At 38.5% G+C, this 15,654-nt stretch overlaps 1 protein-coding gene across 2 annotated transcripts; it reads right to left on the minus strand.

Moving 5' to 3' along the window:
- Positions 1–256: 256 nt before the first annotated feature.
- On the minus strand, positions 257–15,356 carry LOC311298548 (uncharacterized protein). Of its 2 annotated transcripts, XM_084421569.1 has the most exons (6): positions 15,276–15,356; positions 13,914–14,046; positions 7,128–7,360; positions 2,463–2,608; positions 2,255–2,330; positions 257–1,715 (listed from the first exon to the last, which is right to left on the minus strand). In XM_084421569.1, the coding sequence occupies exons 2-5, from the start codon at positions 13,935–13,937 to the stop codon at positions 2,311–2,313; spliced, it is 423 nt and encodes a 140-aa protein (XP_084277695.1). In that variant the 5' UTR covers positions 13,938–14,046; positions 15,276–15,356; the 3' UTR covers positions 257–1,715; positions 2,255–2,310. The 2 variants fall into 2 exon arrangements, 1 of the variants encoding a protein (XP_084277695.1); XR_014628970.1 differs by lacking the exons at positions 2,255–2,330; positions 2,463–2,608; positions 7,128–7,360; positions 15,276–15,356.
- Positions 15,357–15,654: the final 298 nt, after the last annotated feature.

Consider the following 15,654-nt stretch of genomic DNA (forward strand, 5'->3'; position numbering starts at 1 on the left):
GACTAAGACATTACAAGCCACACAGAAGAGGCTCGGCACTGTCATCATTTTCACTTCATTCTTAATAGTGTACGCAAGTACGGCACATGCGTTTCACAGACATGCCCTACTTCACCAGAGCAGGCGTACTGAAACATGCATGATGTTACATAAATACCTGATGTCGTCATCCACTCTAAACGTAGGCATGTTCAAGTCACGACTGAAACAATGTTTACTTGTGCATTCTCTCACTGAAGAGGAATCAAATAGTGCAATGTTCATTATTTTATTCAGTTAATGTTCTTTTATTTGTTATTTCTCCATTTATATAGTAGCATTTCACAGCAAGACAGAAGTCTTTTATCCAACATTTTGATTCTGATGTATTGAACAATCAAATAAATAAAAGCAATATTAATTTCAAATAAATTTTCAAATTTAAGATTTGCTAGTGGCATTGAAATTGCCAAGCCAAGTGTAACTGTAAGCATGATGGCAAAATCATTTTGACAAGATTTAATCACTTTCCCCCAGAGTAAATGTAGAGGTGACATTTACTTTTACAAAACGTTTTTTTTCCAGAATGAGTTTGCAAATGATGTTTCAAGTCTCTTTGATATGTGAAACTTGTGACTCATTGAAGATACATGAAAGGCTTCTCTCCAGGGTGACTTCTTATGTGAATCTTAAGGTTACCTTTAATTGTGAAACACTTTCCACAATGAGGGCAGATGAAAGGCTTCTCTCCAGGGTGAATTCTCATGTGAATCTCAAGACTTCTTGTGCGAGTCACTCCACAGTGAAGGCATATGTGAGGCTTCTCTCCGGTGTGCGTTATTACATTATTCTTAAGGTGTTACTGTCTATTGTCTATGAAGCTCCTTCCACACCAATGACATATGTAAACAGTTCTCTCTTGAGTGAGTCCTCATGTAGGTTTTAAGAGTTACTGTACCTCTGAAACTCCTTCCACACTGATCAAATGTGAACAGCTTCTCTCTGGTGTAAATTCTCATGTGAATCTGTAGATTTCCTCCTAGTGAGAAGCTGTTCCCACACAGATTGCAGGTCTCCAGTGTGATCTCTTATGTGGATATAAAGGTTTGATTTTTGAGTGAAATTCTTTCCACAATGTTGGCAGGTGAAAGGACTCTCTCCAGCGTGAACTCTTATGTGGACATTAAGGCTTGATTTATGACTGAAACTGTTCCCACACTGTTGGCAGGTAAATGGGGCCTCTCCAGTGTGAATTCTCATGTGGACATTAAGGCCTGATTTTTGAGTGAAACTTTTTCCACAGTTTTGGCATGTGAACGGCTTCTCTCCAGTGTGAATTCTCATGTGGATTTTAAGGTTTCGTTTTTGACTGAAAATCTTTCTACAGTGTTGGCAGGTGAATGGGTTTTCTCCAGTGTGAAGTCTCATGTGGGCATTAAGGCTTGATTTATGACTAAAAATATTCCCACACTGTAGGCAGGTAAACGGCTTCTCTCCAGTGTGAATTCTCATGTGAACATTAAGGCTTGATTTTCGGGTGAAACTTTTTCCACACTGTTGGCAGGTGAGATCACTTACACTTTCTGTCTTCAGAGCTCTTTTTTGTGAAGAAACCTTTTTTGTCATTGAGCAACTAAAAGTTTTTTCTCCAGTTTTGAAATCATGATCTTTCTCATTCTGATTTTTCACTTCAGATTCCTCCAGTTCTTGACTCTCGTCTTTCAGCTGCATTGGGTCTAAAGCAAAACAAAAACAAATACAAGTTAACCCTAGTTTAATGGCACAAAGCAAAACATCAAACCCAACAAAGACCCTGTGGTAACACTTCATTTTACAGTGTCATTGTTACATATGTTACTTATAGTAATAACTATATTATAGTTATAGTTATAAATTATGCATAATTACATACAACTAAACCAAATAGTCCAGGTGATATGTGAAAATGTTAACTTTTTCATAAAAGCATGCAAATTGGTACACATATACAGTTTGGGGCCCTGAACATTTTCAGAAATGGAGCCATTGCAAAAACGCCTCGTGGCGACCATTTTGCCTTCCGCCATAACTGAATTTTGCATTTTGTATTATATCTCCTGAACCAAACATGATAACATGGAAAATGTGATGTCTACCCCTATGTTTTGATGGTCAAGGATTACAATGATATCATCTGAAGCTGGGGCCACACTAAAAGATTGTTAAAATCTTATAATATTTTCAAAATGTGAGAGACCACAAACATGATGATAAAAAATTATAAATGTTCCTCTACTGTGTGGAGTGCCGCGATGTGACCAGGAAAGCACACAACACACTAACAGATTCCATTCACACAGACAGAGTCCCACCTGTGAACACAGGAACATCTTGTAAAATATCTTGCATCAAACGTGACTTTAAAGTAAACAAACATGGCAGACGAACGGCAAGAAGAAATGGTTCTTATTGTGTATGGACTACTTTTTAAGCCAGGGACATACCAAGCCAGCGTCGGCAGTCCGGCAGTTTTTGAGCGTCGGCCGACTTAGTTTTTCCAGTGTGTTCTGCACCGTTGGCTCTAGTCAACACAGTCAACACTGTTTTTATCAGCGCTCGTTCTTTGGCGTGGGTTGGGTGTGTCCCTACCCTTACAGAAAATCAAATAAAAATGTTAGATGAAATTGTGGAGACGGTGTGAACATGAACTTTACATGTTATAGCATGAGCTGGAGGTGAGTCTTCCGTCAGCTCGCTTTCTGATTGGATATTGTTTTGTTTCACGTGATAATCTCCAGAGCGTGCGCTCGTTTGTCCTCTGGGTTCCCCCCACACAACAGGATTTCTGATTCGATAACAGGGCGGTTCCAACGTTCTTCCAAGCAGATTCGGTCACTCTTAACACACCTCACACCACAGGAAAATCTGTTAAATAATCTGAAGAACCATCAAGATAATCTGGACATTGGCATGTCGGAAGGGAAGGAATTGGTACAAAATCACCCCGAATATATTGTAGTGTGTACCCAGCATAAGTGATGAGTTTGAGAATGCCATGGAGTTCAGCAGTAAGGGTGTCTCTGGTTGATGTGATTGAGGAATGGGAAACCCCTTCGCAGAGGACAGCAGCAACCTTCTGAAGCTAAACTCAAGAGAATTAACAGACCAAGCTGTTGTGGATGCTGTTCGGGTTGCAGAGAGGATGGGCCAAGATCAGTACAAACTCTTTGTTGCAGTGAGGATGCAGGGCACAAAACGCATCACCGCCCTTTGAAGAGGAACAAGCGCCCTCTTTTTAAAACAGATAAGGGGACAGACAGTCCAAGACAAAGCTCGCTGAAAAATGACTTTTCCGGACTCTATATTACCTGTCAGACCCCTGATGGGAACCTAGAAAACTTCTTCAAAAACGAAAATCAGGCCTACCCTCCATCACCCGCACTTCATGGTGGACTACACTTGGGATACAAGGCTGATCTGCCTAGAAAACAGTATGAGCAAAAGCAGTGCCCTATACAGTGCATCGCTAAACACTGCCCCAGACAGTGAGGTCTAAATACTAGTTGGGTCAGCAGTCATCAACATGCTGAAACCAGGCGTAGCTAAAACCCTTAATGACTTTTCCAGCAAGATCTTCATACCTTATATTAAATAAAAACTTGAAAAGGTCAACAGAGTAGATGTTGTAAGGGACTGCTATGAAACGAACAGCTTAAAGTCCCAGAAAAGGGGAAAGGGGACAAGAACAAGAATGGTTGGAAAAAAACAAGTAAACAAACCAACTGGAAAGGCTTCCTGAGAGTTTTCCTCTTTTACTTTCTGGCTAGGAAATGTGGAAATGCAGACTACCAAACAAGTTGTCTAGACATGCAAACCCAATCATCTCACCCACAAGAATCAGATTAGATTGCCCCTTGCACACATGAAGAGGCACATACAAGGATGCTACTCCATGTGTGGATGCTGCAACAAAAGAATTTTAAAAAGATCACCCTGCGCCCTGTGGTGTTGTGGTTCTAGCCATTGCACATGTGTCAGAGCTGGACATTGAGGAGTTGTGGGTGGAATTTGGGATTGGCAAGTACTTTGTATTGTATTGTATTGGTTTATTTAAGAGGGGACAGTGCAATTTCATAAAACACATGAACAAACATGGTTAAAAAAAAGCCAGAATTAGCCAAAAGGCTATTTTTCATCTGTAGTCCCCTGGCCAAGATGTAAAAAAAGCATTAAAATATAACCATGAAAATACATTTACAAGTCTATGACAAATCAGTAACTACAATATGAATGATACTATAAAATAACTTAAGGCAGGCAATACCTGTTACAATATTTAACACACAAAAAACACGTTCAAAAAGGCGGCGGTATCCAAATATACAATAAAGCGCAACAGGCTCGGCTTTTAATGGTTTAAAATTTTCACATTTTTTGTAAAGGCCTTGAAAGTGTTGAGCAGTTTAACCTCCTCAGGTATTGAGTTCCATTCGGCGGCGCCCCTCACCGACCAGGCTGAGCGACTGAAAGCACTTCTGCGCAGAGGGATAACACAGTCCCCTCTGGCAGAGCCTCGAGTAACGCGCTCAGAGCTGTTTCTTTGGCTGATGAGCTCTGCCAGAGGAGCTGGGGCCAAATCATGTGTTACTTTGTACATGAGACTCAGATCTACAATTTTATGAAGACTATCCCAGTTTAAAAGGCTGTTTTTTTTTTATTGCACAGTGATGATAGTGCCTAGGTTTTTTGTCCATGACTTTAATGGCTTGTTTATATAATGTTTCCAAAGGTCTTTTTGCGCTCTGACTTGCCTGAGACCAACTTATTAGGCAGTAATTGAAGTGACTAAAAATCATGGAATGCACAAAAATTATTGCAGCTTCGGTTGACATTTCATTCCGAATTGAGCGGAAATTTGCGAGATTAAACTTATTTTTTTACATAATTTTTCAAAATGGCCTTTAAATGAGAGGTGTGAATCTATTACTAACCCAAGATATTTGTATTGATTTACAATTTGTAGTTTTTCTCCAGCAACTATTATGTCAGGATTAGGTGAGGCTCTATTGGTTTTACTGAAAAACATACCTACAGATTTCGAAATATTTAGCTGCAGGCAGTTCTCCTGCAACCAGGATGTAACAAGAGTCATTGCTTTAGTGAGATTATCTGCAACAATGTCTTTAGAGCGACCATGAACAAATAGAACAGTATCATCTGCATACATCAAACATTCAACTTCAGAAAAAACAGTAGGCAAGTCATTGATATAAAGGCTAAATAAGAGGGGGCCTAATGTTGAGCCCTACGGAACCCCAGTGGTTAGCCTAAGAGACTCAGACTTGCTGTTGTTAATTAATACAGATTGTGTACGATCATGCAGATATGATTTAAACCAGCTAACAGTGCCACGAGAAAAATTGTGAGAGCTTAGTAAGTAGAACAGAGTGGTTTACTGTATCGAAAGCTTTCCTGAGATCCAAGAATACCGCCCCTACTACTCCACCCTTGTCAAGAGAAGATTTTATTTTCTCAATAAAAAGGCACGTAGCCATGTTTGGACCTAAAACCAAACTGCATGGCGTGGAAAGAGGGAGAGCTACTATTTAAGTACTGGACAGTCTGCTCAGCCACCCATTTTGGCAATTTTGGAAATAGCCGGAAGAACGCTTATTGGTCGGTAGTTATTCAAAGAGTTAAAAACACCAGATTTATAAACTGGCGTAACAATAGCCGATTTCCAGGCCTTTGGAAAGTGACCACTGGAAATTGAAAGATTAATAATAGAAGCAATGGGAGTAGCCAGAGCGGATCCTAAATCTTTAAGCATGTTCGTGTCCATCCCAAATACATCCCTGGCCTTAGATGGTTTTAGGGTTTTAATTATGTTAATGACTTTAGTCTCAGTAATGTTTGTTATGAAGAAAGATTGTGTTGCAGGCACTGAGTATTCTTTTTTTAGTTTTACTTTAAAATTCTTAGAGATTTCTGCTACAGATTCAATAAAATAGTTGTTAAAGGCATCAGCTATTACCTTGGGTTCTGTTACAATGTCTCCATTTAATTCAATTTGCATTTGTTTCATCTTATTTTTGTTGGAATCACCTGTCAGTTTTTTGATATAATGCCAGGTTATTTTAGAATTTCCACATGCACTATTCAAAGCAGTAATGAAAAAGTCAGAGTAGTGAAAGAAATAAGATCTAAAGCTATTTCTTAAAGAGATAAATTGATGCCTATTAAATCCTGATTTTACAGCCAACTTCAAGGAATGATCTCGTTCTTTCATCAATTTCAGAACAGATTCATTTAACCAAGGAAGACCTTTTTTTTTTAGCTCTTAATCTAATTTTCCGTGTAAATTGTGTAATAATTTGCTGTATGTTGTTAGATAATTGAGAGCAATCCTCGTCCAAGTTTATGCCAGAGAGTAATTCATCCCAATTTACATCGTGGATTGAATCTATAAAGGTTTGTTGTTCCTGCTTTGGTATCCTAAAGGATTCTGTGGCTTGGCAAAGGTTTAAAACGCTTTTTATTTAATTTTCTGGTGACCATTATAAGATTGTGATCAGACAATCCTGTAAGCATGTTGTATGATTTCAAAATCCTTTCTGGCCTATTTGTAAAAGCTAAATCAATTTGAGTGCTCGTAGAGTTTGTAATTCTCGTAGGGCCTTTAATCACCTGAGCCATATCCATTTTATCCATAACCTTTTTCAAGTTTTTCCTGATTTGGTTGACTTCCCAATTAACATTTAGGTCACCCAATATTATAAGTTCTTTTACAGGGTTAAGTTGTTTTAATAAAATGTCCAGCTTTTCATAAAAATCTACATTTGATAAAGGAGGTCTATAAATAACCACAATATTGAAGGACATTTGCTGTGACAAAGTTACATTTAAACCAAGAAATTCCAAATCATTCTCATCTGTGAAATGAATTTCATTACAGTTAAAACCATCCTTGGCATCCAGGAACCCTGTCTGTCTTTACGAAACATTTTATAACCGGGTATAGATATTATTACAGAGGGTGAGGTTTCATGAAGCCATGTCTCAGAAAGGCATAAGAAGTCAATATTAGAATCAGTAAGTAGGTGGTGGACTCGATCACTTTTTGACTTGACTTGACAAAATGAAAGATGAAAGATACTTCAGATACATACCTGCCCATAAGATTGCCAAGTCTCACGGTCCTGACAATTTCAAGGCCCTTCCTTTGTTCCATGCCTTCACTGGCTGTGACAGTCTCTGCATTTGCAACCAGGGGCAAGACGACAGCATGGGATACCTGGAATGCAGGTGACATGCCAACACAGGCCCTCATGGCTCTGTCGAAGGCTCCAAAAAGCAATCCAGAGGAGGTCATATCCATTGTGGAGCTCTTCACAATTCTCCTCTACAATCACACAAGCAGTGAACTCAACATCAATCAAAACTCGTCTTGAGTTGTTCACAAAGAAAGGGAGGAGGAATGGAGCAAATCCCCTCCAACTAAGAATGCACTGGTGCAGTGAAGTCAATTCACCTTCATTTATTTCACTCAACTGAAAACAAAAAACCCTCAATGCCGTTCATCCACACGACAACGACGCCCTGGTGGCCCGAGAACGCAAACCCCTTAATAGGTTTCAAAGTGCAAGCTCTTGAAAATTTGTTTCGAAAATGATACCGTTCTCATCTCTGCGTAAACTTCAAAAACGCGAATCTGTGAAAATGGCGACGGCATGCACATGCGCATTGTGTGTTCAGTCCACAGGCATGCACGTTTGAATGCGTAAATGCGTGGGCGCATAATCTTTCTTTACAAAGTGCAGGACCTCAAAAGAGCAGTGTACCGAGGAGCACACTGTTGGGGACAAGCACTTGAGGTGGCACCAAATATGCCATCTCCAACAGACTGGGGTTTGATGGACTCAAGCGATTGGAGACCATTGTGCTCAACTCTATCACAGGCAAGCCGCAAGCAAAAAAGCATTAAAGTGCACAGCTCTGTGTCAATGTGGAGGAGACTGTGAAGGAGACATTGACAAAAAACCTCCTCACGTAATAACCTGGAATACTGTCTAACACTTGATGGCTGCTCTGTCAAGTCTTCGTTGTCGGTTAGGAACCTGGGTGTGCTCTTTAATACCAATCTTTCATTTGAAAGCCACGTTTCTAGTATCTAGTATCAAAATTCCGGCCAGTTGATTAATACCTAGAATATCAAAATCGACTGCTGGCGGTAGATCCTTTTCCTATTTAGCACCAAAACCCTGGAACAGTCTTCCTACCATTGTCCGGGAAGCAGACACACTCTGTCAGTTCAAATCTAGACTAGAAACACATCTCTTTGACCTAGCATACACATTACACATTATATAGTTGTTTTGATATAAATTACAGACGTGGCATCTGAGGTCTATTTCTATTTTTCTCAGTTATTTTGCTTTATTTTCAGGATTCAATCATAGGCTCGTTCTTAGAGCACGTTCACACATGCGCACTCTTCAAAAACAGCGCTTTTTGTATGTATTCTAAATAAAAGACACAGGTTGTACTGAATGTCAGCTTGCTTATTTTGCTCAAGATAAGGATTTATTCCACATGTCATGCAAACTAGAAACTCCTCTTCTAACCACAGGTCGAGAGCTGTCGTTCCAAACACACAACTCTGCGATGCTGTTTGCGAATGTTCGTTGGAACGATGGTTTCGGGAAACACAGAATCGTTGAACTGCTGATAAGGACGGAACTTGTGACCATATTTTGGCTAACGATGCCTTCGGGAAACACCCCAGGTTAGCGTTCGTGTCATTAGGATTTAATCCTTCACAATTAATTTTTCTGTGACTGTTTCTGGAGTAGTTAACACAGAAATTAATTTGTTTTAATTATTCACCCACTCCTATGCTCTAAAGACGGTATTACCGTCTTTGTTCAAAGCAAAATAATGGGACTAACCAAAATGGCACCAGTGTTTGCGTCAAGCCGTCTGTTTATCTGGACAGTTTCTTTTTGTATTTGTTGATATGTGTGTTTGTTTCATTCTCTTTGGCTCAATACTCTGCGACTCGGTTGTGTCAGGAAATACAGACTCATAGAAGAAGTGAGTAACAATGAATAGTCTTTATTCAGACATAAGTATATTGCAGGCAGAGAACAACCATGAAGACGATGATGAAGCAATGGACCACAGGTACTTTTTGCACCCTACACACCAGTACATTGAGTACTGACTTAATGAGAGGTTTCCTCTGTCAGGGAATTGCAGGATTGGAGAAGAACACAAGGTAGGTATCTCAAGTAAGGAATATCCACAACCTGAGTGAGCCATAGTTCAAGACCAGACAATGATAACGTGTGGTGTAGGCTTTTGTAGTGTCGGGCAGATGCTTCTGGATTTAAAAAATGGTATAGAAGACCGTCTTAATGCTGAGCTGATCTGGGGCCTCATTTATAAAACTTTGCGTAGGATTTGCGTCAGAAGTGGTGTACGGATGAAACATAGGTGGTGCGTACGCACAGAAATATTCGGATTTATAAAACCGTCCGCACGCAAATCCTACGCAGTTTTGGTTTAAATGTTTTTATTTGGTCTTTCAGCAGAAAATCATTTGTAACTACACTTTTTTTATGCAAACAAATAAAACTAACATCCTGACAAATAAGAATGAAATAAAATAAAATAAAATAAATAAATAAATAACAACCCACCCAAAAATTCAACCCAAAGGTGCTATCCAGTGGTAAAAGCAGGTTATGAAGGCATAGTAAACATTAATCACTAGCTTGCAGAAAAGAAATAAAAGGGGACCAAATTTTTTCAAATAACAAAATCTTGTTTCTTAGAGCACTCCTAATTCTTTCTAAATGTAGTGTACCAGTCATCTCTGTTAGCCATAGTTTAATCGTTGGAACTTCCTTTTTCTTCCAAAACAAAAGAATAAGTTTTTTTGCAGAAATTAAACCATACGAAACAAAATGTTGTTGTACCAGTGTAAGTCTAAAAAACTCTTCCGAAACTCCAAATATAATTAACATAGGATCTGGTTCAAAACATATGTTCAATGTATCTGAAAAAACCTGGAAAATCTTTTCCCAGAAACTTTGTAATTTTGGACACATTACAAAGCAATGAGACAGGCTGGCATCTAAAATTTGACATTTGTCACATAATGGAGACAGCTCTGGAAATATTTTGTTCAGTTTAGACTTGGAATAATGAAGCCTATGAAGCACTTTAAACTGAATAAGACAATGTCTTGCATTAATGGAACACCTGTGGATACGTTCAAGACTGCGTTCCCACATTTCACTAGAAATTTCTACTGCAAGTTCCTCTTCCCAGGCCGATTTAATTTTCTCCATCGAAGGACCTTTCACCTGTTCTAAAGCCTTGTACAGAGAGGAGATGGTATTACCATCTCTATGACGTCTTTCCAAAAATGCATCCAGATACATAGGCGTGGCAGTAACATAATTAGAAATGTTAGACTTCACAAAGTCTCTAATTTGAAGGTACCTAAAGAAATTATTTGAAGGAATATTATATTTCTTACACAGCTGTTGAAAGGAAGCAAATTTTCCATTAATATATAGATCCCCTATACTTCGTAGCCCTAAATTTTTCCACATCTCAAATGCATTGTCTAAATCCTACGCAGTTTTCCCTTAATAAATCACAATCAATTCTAAATGTAGCGCAGCTTCTGCGGCTTCATGTCACGCCCATAGTTGCCCATAAATAGTCCGTGAAACGTTAAGTTAATATTCATCGATTGCGAAATCATGGCAAACACAGAAAGGAAAACCAAGAAACGTAACTTCACTCACGTTTAGAAAGTAGAAATTATCGTTGGCGAGGTGGAAAAGAGGAGTAAAACGTTGTTTGGAGGGCACAGTGTGGGCATTACTAATGCCAAAAAGGCACTTGAGTGGCAAAAGGTTGCAGACGCCGTTAATGCTGCAGCCTCACAACCTCGGACCGTGGCCGAAATACAAAAGAAATGGTCGGACATCAAAGTCGATGCAAAAAAGCGTCTAGCGCATTGTGATGGCATCATGGCATTTTATTACCATCCATTTGATTGCATCTGACAAGCTACAGATGTGTTATGAGGATGAATTGCATAACATGCCAATATTATTGCAGAACACATTTCACTTTTCTTTTTGCAAATATGTGTTAATTTGCATTTCTGTTGTAATCTTCGTTTGATTTTGTTTGTTTTACACTGCAGATCGATCAAACGGGTGTTCGTGTAGGCTGTTAATTGTAAGACTTGCTTTGTGAAGTCTTCATGTTATTTATGAGAGGCAGTATTGCCATTTCTTTTACACAATGGTCTACAGTTTCACACACTTTCACGTGTTTCTTCCATCTGCCGGCGGTGTCGCCATTTCTCATTTCACCCGTTTTTGTGCGTACGCCTGGGTCAGAGTTTGCGTGAAGGACCGCACATTTTCCCGTCAAGTTTGCTTTTTATAAATACCAATTACTGCGTAGAGAGCGGCGTACGCCTTCTTTTGTGCGTACGCAACATTTATAAATGAGGTCCCAGGTCAGGTGTTGATCTTCACCCTGTCTTATTATGTCCAACTCACCTGTGCCGGCTGACACGTAGCAGAAAGTGTGGAAAGCGAGGTGGAGTGCTGGTTGAGGTGAGATCATGCTTTATGTCGCCAAAGATAATTCATCCTCGCTGCCTCCTCACGGATCTACAGCCGGATTATTACAAAATCATCTCCTGTCGCTCTTTCGAACCTCCATTTCCAATGCATTATACCTCTCGTGCCATTCTTCAGCGTCGAGTTTCCGTGGCATTACTACGTGTTTTCAGAGATGGGATGTGAAACTGTGTAATGTTCACCATCTACGCCCCACATCACCGGTAAATGATGATCATATGGTGAAAATCTCTTTTAAACAAAACATCATGTGTGACTGAAACACAGGCTGTTAGTGAAGATCTCAGTCCATTTTCCGGACTTGAACAGGATTTTTTTTTTATTAAATAATCCTAGACTGACGGGACGAGGAGGAGGACTTTCATAGATTTTTAAAAACTCTTAGGTTTTTTCCAGCTTTGAACCACACCGGTTTCCAGAGACGGGTAGTAACGAAGTACATTTAGGCCGTTACATTTACTTGAGTATTTTTTGGGAGAAATTTGTACTTTTAAGAGTAGATTTAAACGTGGGTACTTTTACTTTAACTCGAGGTAAATTCGAATGAAAAACCTGTACTTTTACTTCGTCACACCGGGGGACGTTACTTTCGTTACTTTGTTTTAAGAAATGCGGTATTTATTCCAGTTTTTTTCTGGGACATGAGCAAAGCCACAGTCTCAAACTAATCTCTATTTTGAGTTGTTTTCATTCAAAGACTTGATCCGACAAGTTGACAAAATGGTCAAAATTAGTTTAATTTCAGGTTAAATTATTTGTTCAGTTTTGTGCACGCACTGAATCGTCTGAAGCGGTTTATCACTGGAGTCATCATAACAGGAAACTTAAGAACATCAAGAATAGGGCTTTTAAAATATGATTTTGGAAAAGAATCGAATCCTGATTTTTTTCGTCATTAAATCTCACCTTTTTTTCTTTTTTTTTTTTGCGACTATTGGCTAAGGTTAAAACCTTTTCTGTCTTTTAATGATTTTTAAGATGTCTTCTCCTGAAGATGATCTGGTTACATGTTCGTAAAAATCGGAGCACCAGTCTATGAGGAGGCACGACGCTGTTTTCACACGTGTACTTTTTGTAGTCCTGTGTGTCTGTGAAATGTTCTTGTCCTTACCTTTGTTCTTTTTTATTCTTAATTTAGTTCTTACACCACTTTTCTTGTAGTGTAATATAGCTGTTTGTGAATGTAAAAGGTCTGCAAAGTTTTAAAAAGTCTCCTAAAAGAAAGAAGTGATTCTGAACTGAAACGAGTCGTCAGTAATTCCAGTCTCACTTCCTGCTGAACCGGCGTAGGTTTGTAACTAATTTGCACAATAGCAGCCCATTGGTTGCAGTTGAACAGGGTCTGTTTGCCCCGCCCTCAAACACTGTAGCTGTAGCTGAGACCGGAAGAGTTTGGTTTGTGTTGTCGACATATGACTTATTTATTGCTTTGATTCAATGAATATTTAATTACTGCTTGTAATTTTGACTGAATACTAAGTTTTTGACCCTCTGAATTTCATGAGGTTTTGAATATTGTTAGCAAAAAAAACAAAAAACAAAACGGATTTCTTTTTCAGATGCTCTTGAAGCAGGATTATGGTGCGTTCAAGTCCTCCTGGAAAGTCCGTACGTATGAGGTCGGAGGTCATGTTTACGACGACATGTGCGTTCAAGTCACTTTCGTTGGAGTAAGATGGCGGTGTACTTTCTCTTAATTAATTACACAAAAACACAGCAAGGTTCTTAACACTAGTTCTAGAAAATGAAGAACAAAGAAATGTGTATCAGGTGTGCTTTGTTTTTTTAATGTTTTTAATTCATTTACGAAGCCACTGCAAACTTAATTGTTACATATTACATTGTTATATTATAATGGCATCATATTCTGTGCAGGCAATTAGCTTACTGCGCTGTAAATAGAAAAGCCTGACAGTATCACAGCTAAATACATTTAAGTATTGTGGTATTCCGCCATGTTTCTCACTGACACGACCACAACTCGTAAAGATCGGGGCTTGAAGAAAATCCAGAGCTCCCCACTCGTATTTACGACATTGTGGTGGCGTTCATGTGCGTTCAACTCGTAAATACAATCTTTACGAGATGACTTGAACGCAACATTAGTATTTGTCTGATCTATATGAGGCGAGCCGCTCCGTGTCAAATAAGACGTTGTAATTAGGACAGTCATTTGACATTCTTCAGAAATATATATATATATATATATATATATATATATATATATATATATAATTTCTGAAGAGGCAGACATTTTTATAAGGATTGTATGAAACTAACCTGTTTGTTCCTCAGTATCTTCATGTTTCACGCTGAACACTTCTTCAATCTTTATGTCTTCACTCTCCTGTTTAATCAACGCCATCTTTATAATAGTGTCACGTGGATCTCAGATGTTTCTCCAGGAGTTTTCCTGTGTTTGGACAAATTGTCATGTTTAGGATGAGAATAATTAAGAGAAACTCCATTTGATAGCGTGCGTGAACACATGCGCTCTAGAAATATTCATCTTTGTCCAGTTATTTTTCTCCAAAAGTTATGAGCGAAAAAAATGTCAAAAAAAAAATTCGTACAGTGCGTATTATTCTGGTGTTGACCAAATCTGTGTCACGCACTGAACCCTCGCGTACACGTAAAAACCAAAGTATACTTTGAGCTTTATTTTTAATAGTGAAATGAATGTGCAAGGCTTCCAGTGTTGTTATTCAGCTGTGCAGAAGCTTGGTTATGTTGTAAACTGGTATGTTTTCATATTTAAATTATTAACAATCAAACACATTGTAATGAAAACAGTTTTACCTTTTACTGCAATTTAAGTCGGTCGCACACAAGATGAGAAGCGCAGCGCGTAATGAAACACAAATCTCACTCATAGACAGAAAATAGCTTACTAGGCCTAATAGGGCTGGGTGATATGCAAAAAACATTTGATCCATAATTGCCTTAAAAAAAATATTGTGATATCCAATGAAATCTTCTACCCGGAGATGACACTGCCAACACACACCGTAAACACATTAAGGGAAAAACCCTATTCTATTCCTAACCCTATACTACTAGCCTATAGAAAATATTTTATTCATGCGATAGCATATTTTTTTCCCCGATGTTGTTTATGATCGTCTGGTAACTGACTGTTATAATCGACATTGCAATAATTGCAATACATCGTCGATATACGATAATATCGTCATATCGCCCAGCCCTGTTAAATAAGGCCTTTCTTTCCATCAAAACTGAATATGGGCTCATATATTGAAACAAATTAGGTTAAATATATCAAGTGAAATATCAAATTAAATTTAAACAATTAAAACAGTAAATTGCTACTGAAAAAGAATAACACAAACACAGAATTGAACAGTAAGTGCTATAAAACTGCTAGTAAAAAACTAAACTAGTGTCCTAGAAACGCGGTCCTGAAACTGCAGCCTCTGGTATTGCAGGAACATGAACTCTTTTCAAGAGCTGCGAAACACTCAGTGAATCATTCTGATATTAGTTGGTTCAGCAGTTTCTCCATCACAACTTTAACCAGAGACCAAATTCGTGTTTCACGATAAAGAGCACGCAATGAGACGCACCTTTTCTGTTACTCGTGTGTGTTTACTACTATAAAACTGTTACAGAATTACTACTTACTCATAAAATAAGCTCATTAAAGCTAGATGACGCATTCTATTATCACATTAAATAATCAATTCACACCGCTCCAGAAACCAATAAAACTATCTGAACGCATTGTATCTATTTGAAAACTTTAAAGGTTTAAAAACACAAACTTTCTTCAGCAGATTCACAACAGAGGCAGAGTAGCTCGGCGCAGCCTTATGACGTCACAGCACCACACCAAAATAAAAGTCCTGATCACAGGCTAAAATCACTAAAGTGCATAGAACTTTAGACTATATAAAAAAACATGTACACAACGTGAAATATGAGTGAAATTCATTTTTAAATACTTGCTGTCCAATGATGCTACCAATATAAAACAGAGATAGACTGATGACTGATCGTTTAA

This window comes from Rutilus rutilus (assembly GCF_951802725.1).
Source record: "Rutilus rutilus genome assembly, chromosome: 10".
In the NCBI taxonomy this organism is placed as follows: Eukaryota; Metazoa; Chordata; class Actinopteri; order Cypriniformes; family Leuciscidae; genus Rutilus; species Rutilus rutilus.

What these genes read in the sequence shown, in the direction of transcription:
- LOC311298548 (XM_084421569.1), bottom strand. Translation starts at nt 13,937, where the DNA reads ATGAAGATACTGAGGAACAAACAG. An exon ending in AGATACTGAGGAACAAACAG is followed by an intron (nt 7,361 to 13,913) that starts GTTAGTTTCATA and finishes GTGTGATTGTAG; the next exon opens with AGGAGAATTGTGAAGAGCTC. An exon ending in GGACTGCCGACGCTGGCTTG is followed by an intron (nt 2,331 to 2,462) that starts GTATGTCCCTGG and finishes CTGTGTTCACAG; the next exon opens with GTGGGACTCTGTCTGTGTGA.